The sequence below is a fragment of the Primulina eburnea genome, chromosome 15 (genome assembly GCF_022965805.1).
Source record: "Primulina eburnea isolate SZY01 chromosome 15, ASM2296580v1, whole genome shotgun sequence".
NCBI lineage: Eukaryota > Viridiplantae > Streptophyta > Magnoliopsida > Lamiales > Gesneriaceae > Primulina > Primulina eburnea.
The window spans coordinates 13,136,029-13,146,608 of NC_133115.1; the positions used below are offsets into that span (position 1 = coordinate 13,136,029).

The 10,580-nt window shown below is 38.2% G+C and overlaps 1 protein-coding gene across 1 annotated transcript; it reads right to left on the bottom strand.

Annotated features, from left to right (window-relative positions):
- Positions 1 to 608: 608 nt before the first annotated feature.
- Positions 609 to 1,217, bottom strand: LOC140815468 (uncharacterized). The gene has a single exon (XM_073174568.1). The coding sequence runs from the start codon at positions 1,215 to 1,217 to the stop codon at positions 609 to 611; it is 609 nt and encodes a 202-aa protein (XP_073030669.1).
- Positions 1,218 to 10,580: the final 9,363 nt, after the last annotated feature.

The window sequence follows — 10,580 nt, forward strand, 5'->3', positions numbered from 1 at the left end:
TCAAAAATTGCGATTTAATCCTAGAAGGTTTCAAATTTGCCAATTAACCCCTATAAACTTTCGAGTTTATCTAACTTCTCCTCATCATTTTTCAAAAATTCAATTTTAGCCCCCAGAAAGTTCAATATTATTCAATTTGATCCAATTATATGGTATATGCAAGAACTCCATCCCTTAAACTCTAGGGTTTGTAACATGCAATTCTAATTCATTAAGTTCCATGCATCTCGATTTTATTCTGGCATCCATGCTTTTATCTCATGCAATAAAGCAATATATAATGCTTGAATAGTCGGAGTACCTGTAATAAGCGTAGTATCTGGATCCGCTTGCTCAGCATGCATCACATATGTCCTTCCAGTTGTGGGTTGCTTGAGCTTTGAGCAATCCCCAGCCTTGTGTCAGATCTCTCCACACTTGAAGCACTTGTAGGTGCCACACATGCACTTGCCATGATGGTAACAATTGCATTCCTTGCACTGTGGCTTCTCTCTTATCTTCGGGACATTTTGTTCAGATGGTTTTTCTAGTGGTTTCGGCTGTCCCGGCCACTTAGGTGGTCCCGTGAATGGTTTCTTACTCTACTGACTCGATTGCTGATTAGTTTGCTAGGCACGTTTCCTTTTACGCTTCATCTCCCAATCAATATCCTTGAGGGACTGCTCGGCTCTAAAATCTTTGGCAACGACAGTAGTATAATCACCAGGATCAATGAGCATCACATCGCGACGAATCGTGGGCCTCAATCCATCAAAAAAGTGTCGTAATTTCTCCGCCGTATCATTCGCAATCAAGGGCACAAAATGACAGCTACTATCAAACTTCTGCACAAACTCAGCCACATATAGATGCCCCTGACGGAGACTCGTAAATTCTCTCTTTAGACTAGAACGGACATCATATGTGAAATATTTGTCGTAGAACACCCTCTTGAACTCCTCCCAAGTCAATGTCGCCAAGTTCACTCCTTGCTCCGCTCCCTCCCACCACAAGGAAGCGTCGCCCTTCAGTAGATAGATGGTACAACTAACTCGGTCAGTGTCTGCCATATCCATATAACGAAAAATAACCTCCAAAGATCGAATCCATCCCTCATGAACGAAGGGATCAGTAGTGCCACGAAAATCCTCAGCGTTCATCCTCCTAAATTGCTCATAGATAGCTACCGGTCGTCCCCTCGAACCATTTCCCACGTACTGCTCTAGTAAACGAGCCATACCCACTAGCACACGGGCACTAGAACTCCTCCTCTTGTCTATTCCTATTATCCCTACGTAGAACTCGTTTAGGAGGCATCTCTGTAAAATTCGTCCCAATCACGTGACCAACATGCACTTAACATTTTAAAATAACATGTATCTATCCTCTATATCATGCATCATGAAAGTATTAAAAGAATTTTAGCATATAAAATATGAAGCAGTAAAAACTCACATAGTTGAGGCATGACTTCTTGAGCTTCTCGAAGTGACAGTACACAACCCTTTGAAGATTCTTCGCTCTAATACCAATTGAAACGACCCTCGTTTTCTAACTTTGAAATTCTACTAAAAATTTTATTTTTATCTATTAATTCGAAAATCACCATTTATAACTAACTTGACATTTTCATAAATTAAAATAATTTAACTATTTGAATATCAAGTGTAAAATCCCTAAAATCGTAAATTACCAAAATTTAACTTCTACCTTTAACGTTATCAAAATTAACTTCAAAATAAAACATAAATTTTTAATAAAATTCTTAACAAAAATCCTTTAAACTTTCCCTATCAATCTAGTGCGGAAAATAAAGTCCCTCATGAATGTACCGTCGCATTCGATCCACTCAAGCGTCAGTGCGCCTCCCTCATAATCACCTGCAGCATTCAAACATTAATCTAATGACTCGGCATGTCCTAAACACGAGTAACAAATAATACATATACAACCACATGCATTAAATCATACTTTTATTTAAAATAATTTTAAGCATAAATAAATCATATATCATAAAATCATTTAATCATAAAGCTTTGCATCATTTATCATTTTGGGTGAAGTTTGATCCTTAAAAGTGACTAGCACTGATCAGTCTTAGCTCATTATTGTGAATGGGAACAGGCCCTAGGCACCGCCATAAAATATGGAAATACGATCGTCGAGCTCCCTCTTGGGTTTTGTCCCGTAAATGGGCTCCCCTCTGGGGCATTTTCTCACACGATATCCCCATAAAATTACAAGTACACTGTTCCTTCTTAAAACGGATCCCCCACATATCCTCTATCCTCTTTGTCAGAGTCAATTCTTATCCTTCAAAATATTTTTCCTTTTTAAATCCTAAAATATCATAACTTTCCAAAAACAGCATTTTAACAGTAAAAATTGTACAGCTTTACCATAAATCATAAAATATCATATTTTCAACAAAATTATCATTGTATATCATTTATCATGTGTTATGACCTTCGGGATTTCGCCAAGCCATTTCATACTACCCAGGTGTAAAATGATCGTTTTGCCCTTAGACGTAAAATTTCTCGATTTTGACTTTTCTTAATTTTATTGACTTTAGACCATCCCAAATAATTATTTAAGTTTAAATTAAATTATAGATATTTTTATTTGACGTAAATTCGAGGATTTCGATTTTATTCTTTAATTACTAATTTGCGAAGCGTTTAATTTCTGAATTAATTCCAATTTTAATATTTTCTTTCCAAATTTTAAACACACACTTTTTATACCTAAAAGGAACTCGTGACCATGACTCGACCCCCGAGGATAATGGTTCGACACTTTTCTTTACCAACCCAAATCGAACCCCTACAAGTCCCTTCGAGCAAGGACTCATTTTTCTCGAGCCACCTCGAGCCATCACCTGCCCAGCCCACCTAGGGACCCTACTGGATGCACCTAACCCATTAACCAGCCCTTAAACCACGCCTGGACCTCCCTGCACAATCCATGAACAAGAGCTGCAGTTGAAACCTCATGCCAAGGACTCCTACTCAACTAGTACTCTCCTACTCCAGCCACCACTGAGCCCAAACCCTCCTGACCCTCACTAGACCATGCCCCAACCCCTGTGCACCAACCCCAACAAGCGTCGAGCCCACTGTAGCTTTGCGAGCCACCTGCACGCACGAGTGAAGAGTCCTATCCCACGGGACTCTTCCTCAGTTGCTGCCCAAGAGTCCTAGCCATGCTATGACTTCCTAACACCTAACCACATCAAGCCCAGCCCTAACCTAGCCATGCACGGTGCCGACCACTTGCCAAGCCACCTTCCCAACTGTTTTGCTAGGAAACCCTAGGACTCACCTCCCTCGATAAAGCTCGATTTCCGGACTTCGTTTTAATCCTTAACGACTCTTTTCTCGTCCCTAAAACATCTCTTAGTGACAGTGTGTCCTTAGGAATCATAGGGTTAAAGAAACAAGCATAAAAACGTCAAAACTGTTGAAAATAATCGTCATATTTTTAAACAATCGAACATAAATATTTTTCATGCAAAAATAATTAAAAAATGCATATAATATTTTGAATGATGCGTCAAAGAGTTTAAAAAACGTGGCTTTTCATTTTAAAGCGCTCAAATATACAATCGTCGGTGAGGGGTACGAAAAGGGACGAACGAGCGACGAAGAACCCTAGCTTTTCCTCCTTGATATTTTCTAATATAAGGGTGTGTTGTGTGTGAAGTTCTCGGCTGGTGTCACTCTCAAAAGACCTAGGTTTGTGTTTTTATAGATTTAATTTGCATGTTAATGAGCTTAGGTTTTGGGCTTTCAGGTATATGAGCAATTGGGGCTACTCAAATTAGTTAAATTAGGCTCAATAACACTTATCAAATTGGGAAATAAAAGTTTATAAAAATTATTTTTCAAAAATATTGCATTTGATATTTTAAAAGTCCCTCGTTTGCCCAAAACCGGCTTCTCGGATAAAATCGAGATCGTCTCGTAAAATTATTTGATGTCTGTCATTTTTAGAAAAATTTAATCATTTTTAATCATATTAATAAGCCTTAAAATATTTATTTTATCTTCGTCGTCTCAAGTCTCTTTTCTCCATCCTATTATCGAATATTCGAGTAAAATCCTTCGTTTTCATAAAATCATGTCATCTAATTATTTAATCATGTGGTCATTCCTTTAATCATATAATATACATCAAGTAAGCATTTAAAATTAATTAATTAAAACAATTTTGTAATTTAATTTATTTGCATGCATGTGGTTTACGTATGTTGGTTCTGGACGTTACATTTTGAGAATTATTTTATTAAAGATTTAATGCTTGGTTTTGAAGTTTAGTTGTTGGATTATGTTGATGATCGAAGTTGAGTTTAGAGGGGGGTGAATAAACTCTACTCGTTTATCTTTCTTTTTCTGATGAGGTACTAAAATCCTGTTAGGGATAGTAGTTTATCTTGTGCGTATACTTTCAACTGATTACAATAAAACGTGCGGAAACAATCTGATGAAATAGTTGAAAGACATTAAAACAGTAGGCAGCAGTTGTTTATGGAAGTTCGAAGATAAACTCTTCTACGTCTCCCCTTCTCCTGTTTCCAGAAGGTATAACTAAAAGACTTTGGATATTACAGTACAACTCTTGTACACACCCACTTCGGAAGGACTTATACCTCGGCCAACTGAAACTCTTAGTTTCTCAACTCACAAAAATGCGAAACACAAAGTTCTGAAAAGACTCTTTTCAGATTACAAAATCTTCCTGATAAAGTATAATTGATGTAAAGATTGTGAAGAGTGTAAGAATCAGTAGCACAAGATGATCTTCGAAAGATCGGATATTAGCTATGAAGCGTGTGCTACTTTTCTTTGTGTTGAACTTTTAAGTACTCAAGGAATTTCGAGATTTGTCTGATAAGAGATAATAGCTTTGTTCCTTGAAAGATGATATTATGCGAAGTGTCGTGTCGTATAAGGATTTGATCCATGTATATATAATCGACTGAGTTCAACGTTCACAATCAGAGGATGTCTCCAGATAACTGATACAATCAGCTTTATTACCAAAAGAAGTTCCTGCAGAAAAGTTATAAAACAATCAGTCTTATTTCATACTTAATTGGATAAAATGCATTAAATGACTCCGTATAGTATTTAATGCTGCAATTAATACTAGTACTAGGAACTCTTTAACGGTAACAATAAAGGTAGCAACGTTAGGAAACGTCCTCTACTGGTTTTTTATTACTATCCTTTCTACTGGTTTAGTTTTATTAGACCAGTGGCTTCTGATAAGTTAGTCTATTGTTCTAGTCTGCTGGTTTTAGTTAATCATCGCCACAATAAAATTCATGTCTAACAATTTCCCCCTTTGTGGTGATGCCAAAACCTAAACAGTAGAAAGTCGATAAATAAAGCAGATAATCATTTAAACAAAAGGATAATGTCAATAAAGTATCAAAGTAAATGATCAATCAGTTTCAATATCCCTGTAGATGACTTCTTCATTCTGAGGTTCTTGAAGTCTTCTGTTCGAAGGTTCAGCTCCATCTTCTGTTTGTCTAGCTCCTGCTGGATCTCCTCTATCTTCCCCCTTTTTGGCATCAGCCGCAACTACATGGGCGAAGAGGTCATTCAGTCTTCCGGATATGTTTTGAATGCCATCGGTTAGTATCTCCAGATACGGAGTTTGAGAAGAGATGCGATTATCCAGTGTAGTGAGAGATTGATTTTGAGAGTCAATCTTGGCATCCATAAGTTCCACGGAAGTAGAAAGTGATCGGAAGAGATCATCATGCTCAGTGATTCGGTTGAGTATATCAGTTTGAGTAAGCATGATGGTACCGTGAGTTCTCGATATTGCCTGTCTGAAAACGACGGTTTCAGCATACATCTTTTCCATGGTTTCCGCCGTGTTATAGATGTGTTTGCCCATTCATTCTCTGAAAGATTGAGCACCACTGAATTCTGAAATGTTTTCACAGGACATTCGTTTCACTAAGTCAGATATGTTGTTGAGTTCCCGTTGTAGAGACTCAATCTGAAATTCCAGGTTAAATGCATCTGATTCCGGGGAGGGAGTTCGCGCAAGCATGCGTTGCTTAATCTCAGCAAGACGAGAGTTCGTCTCAGTCAGAACAGGATGAGAGATAGTCAACGCAGTAGAAACAAGATTAGTATCCATCAAGGCAGTAGAAGGACCAGGGTCTGCTGTGCGTTCTTCTGGAAGTATAGAGACAGTAGGTTCAGCAGCAACCAGGGGAAGACAATTTCTTCAGTCGGAACGGCCAAGTCAGAGGCCAAAATTTCTTCCGTTGGTGCAATAACAGCCTGTGAGTCTGATGGTTCGTCAGTAGAAGGTGCAGAAGGCTGATCCAGAAGAATGTGCATTTCTGCTTAATGAGCAGCAGAAAATATCTCTAAATTTGGCAATAAAGAAGAAGCATCTGGTTCTGCTATATGTTGCACTGGGGTCAGAGAAGCAGAAGGTGACAATGAAGGAGCCGGTGCTACTTCCAGAGTAGTAGAGACTGTAGAAATAATCGACTCAATGACTTCTTCAACCGAAGCCAGTTCATGTACAGATAATAGCGAAGAGGACGGAATGGGCCTAGTCGGAGATGCAGGAGTACTGAGAGCAGAAGCCTTTGGGGAGGCTGTGGTCCTTTCCTCAACTGTCTGAGTCTGTTGAAAGTCTGGAACAAGGCCAATGTGATAAACAGTAGGCTCGCCAAAGCCTTGTTCTTGAGCAAGAAGTTGCTCACGCATCTGTTTGAACTTGTCAGATAGAATCACAATAACATTTTGATCCTGAACAGCAGTAGGAATACTAGGATCAAAATTCGATTCAAGAACTTTCAGAACCGATTCTAGTTTCTGACATTTCAGCTGATCGAGAATGAAACTCCTTCTGCGCAAGGCCTCGATGACATTTTCTGTTTTTGCAAGCTGAAAAATTCTCTTCTCTGCATTCATCATTTTGGCATAGTTCCCTTTTGTCTTAAAGTAAGCCAAAGAATGGAAAAGACGAACTGAGTGCCACTCATCAAAAAAATTCACATCAACATTTGCAGAGGTTTCAATTTCTGCTAGATGAAGATCAACGCCGGTGGTTACAGTTGTTTTGTGTCCAAAAATTGGTGGTTCTTCGACCATTTTCCCTTTGCTTTTATCAGATGAAGAAATAGGCACGATGGGTCGGAAAGCAGAGGACCCGCTAGTTGATTCTCGAATCACTATTCCAGATGATGGCTTGAAAACAAAAGCAGTAGGTGGTGCTGGAATAGATGCAGTAGCTTGTGCAGTCGCAGAAGTAATGGATCGAACAGAAGGAACCACTTCTGGAAATACCTGTCTGATAGGTATTTTCTCAATCTCAGACAGTGTTGTTGTCTTCTTGATCTTAAGAATGGTGCGAGGTTTCTTCTTGGTTGGAGTTGGCACGGGTGGTTGAACAGCAGCAGCAGACTCTTCTGATGTTGTTTTATCCGAGTCAGTCGAAATGATCACTCTTTTCCTCTTAATTGTCCTTTGAGGTTTTGGAACCTCGGAAGTAGTTTCTCCGATTTCCTTTTTCAAGGCAAAAAATTCAGCCACGGTTGGCTTAGGCCTTAAAGCAAGTACGTTCGCAGCATCAATCATGGTTACTGAAACAGCATCTTGATCACTGGTAGAGGCGAAACCAGCATCCTTGAGCATTGCGCTGATTTGAACAGCGAATCCAAAACTTTTCCTGACAACCATATCCTTCATAATCCTAAAGAGAAAATGACTCCAGTCCACTTTGGTTCCCTTAGTGATGGCAATCATCACTTGAACCTTCTCCTTCGTCAACTTGTCGAAGGTGCCAGCTTTGACCAAAATGGCTTTGCCACAATATCGGCCAGAATTTGATATTCCATTTTGAGTAATTTCTTGTGACATGAGGGAGAAACTTCTTCTCCAGAGGCTGAGAACGAGCTAAGCGCAACAGACATATCTATCTTGGAAATATCAGATAGTTCAGAAGTACCTGAGAGTGGAATAAGGAAGGTCGCTCCTAGAAGTGCGGCATCAATAGAGATGGATGCATCTCCTTGAGAATGAACAATCTTTCCTTCATGTACTGTCGCTTTAGCGTAAAAATCCAGGAGAGCATTTTTGTAAATTACGGCTGGTGCTTCCAGGAATTTTTTGAGTCCCGATTTCTCAATGTCTTGAAACATTTTAACGAGATTCTCATCCTTGATGTTGAGAACAGAGGCAAAATTGACTTGATAAGCGTTAAGAATGTATGCTCCAGCCATTTCTGTATAAGGATAGAATCAGATATAATTTGCAGTAGTTAGAGATGATAGAGAGAAATCAGTAGCTGAATAACGATAGTTATGAAACATTAAAGGTGAAAAGGTGAAATTGAGAAAAAATATACAGCCGTCAAATAAACATAAAGACACGTGTCAGTATGTTTTTGGTTGAGTGTTTGAAAAGTTTTGCAGAAACTGTCAGATATACGAGTGATTTTGAAAATTTGAAAAAGGCGGGCTGTCCAGACGGTTACTAAAGAAATCAAAAGAGGATTTGTCGTTTTATGATAACGTCTGCTGGAAGTTTCAGGGTGCTGAAATATTTGAGCACTTTGACAAAAACCAGCAGACTTGTAGTTTTATCGAAAAGACAAACATTCTATCTGTTTTCTGAAAAGGTGTCAAACTCTTAGTCTGACTAAGATACTGTTCCCCCTCGGTAAATACAATTAATAAGTGGTCATAATTGCGACAAGTGACTCTTGACAATATTTCAATCTGAACCGTCGAAATGAACAGTCGCAATAGTCTTTGTTTCTTCTATAAATACCTGCACAACTGGAACGAGATAACACATACACAATCTAAAATGAAAACTCAAGTTAAAAAAAAGTTAGAGTTAGATCCAGGAGTCGAAGCAAAAAAAATTTCAGAGAGAAGTTTGGGAATATCATTCTTTACGTAATGATCCTTGAAACACACTCCTGCAGTTGTAGTTTCCACATACAAGCAAATCTGTTGCTTCGATTGAGTTTGAAATGTAGCATCGATTCCTTCCAGAAGCATGCTAATGCAATAAGAGAGTGCTGGTAGATTTATGATGCTGAAATCATCTATGATGCCCTGTAAGGCATCTAAAAATACATTAGTGCTGACAAGACCCAAGCTTGCTAAATTCTTTCTAGGCCTTGAGCTTGCTGGAGTCTCTTATTTCTGTTGAAGTACTTTGCAAGCAAATTGCAGAGAGCTCATATTACTGAAGACAAAAACTAAATGTAACGCTACTGGTTAAATATCATTCGTAGATCTACTGTTTTTACTTTTGCATCGTGTAATGTACTGAAATGGTTTCTAATAAAGTTCCAGTTTACGTATCTGACTTTTCCTTCTGCTTTTCTGCAAATAACTTACTGTTAGTTCAATACGATAAACAATCGAGTAAGAATAAAATTTAACCAAGATAACAGAAAATAATCAAGTTAAATCTATAAAACTAAGAGAGTTACGAAAGTAAGAAAACTTATTTTCTGGTAAGGGTTTTGTGAAGATATCTGCTGTTTGTTGATCGGTAGAAACGTATTCCAGACGAATGTTCTTCTTCTGCACATGATCTTTAATGAAGTGATGTCTGATGTCAATGTTCTTCGTTCTGGAATGAAGTACTGGATTTTGTGTGATTGCAATTGCACTGGTATTATCACAGAATATAGGTGATTCGGAGGCTTGAATCCCATAGTCTCTTAACTGTTGCTGGATCCACAATATCTGAGAGCAGCAGCTTCCAGCAGCCAGATATTCTGCTTCTGCCGTAGATGTGGCTATGGAAGTCTGCTTCTTGCTAAACCAGGATATCGGCCTATCACCAAGAAATTGACAAAAACCACTTGTGCTTTTTCGGTCTAGTTTGCAACCTGCATAATCAGCATCTGAATATCCAATAAGATTTAACGATGAATCATTGGGATACCATAAGCCGACATTTTGAGTTCCTTTCAAGTACTTCAAAATACGTTTAGCAGCAATATAATGAGATTGTTTGGGGTTAGATTGAAATCTAGCACAAATACAAACAACAAACATGATATCTGGTCTACTGGCAGTTAGATATAATAAAGAACCAATAAAACCGCGATACTGAGTTACCTCTACTGGAATACCACTTTCATCTTTATCAAGTTTAATAGATGAGCTCATTGGAGTAGAAGCAGCAGAGCATGCTTCCATTCCGAACTTTTTCAGAAGCTCCTTGGTGTACTTGGCTTGATTTATAAAGATTCCAGTCTCTAGTTGCTTAATCTGTAATCCTAAGAAGAATGTTAATTCTCCCATCATACTCATTTCGAATTTATCCTGCATCAATTTTCCAAACTTTGCACATAATTTGGAGTTAGTTGACCCAAAAATGATATCATCAACATAGATCTATACTAAAAGAATATGCTTATTCTTGACTAATGTAAAAAAAATTTTATCTACTGCTCCAATGGTAAAATCATGATCAATAAGAAACTGTGATAGAGTGTCATACCATGCTCTAGGTGCCTGTTTTATACCATATAATGTTTTGTGTAATTTAAATACGTGATGAGATGAGAAATGATCGATAAAACCTGGAGGT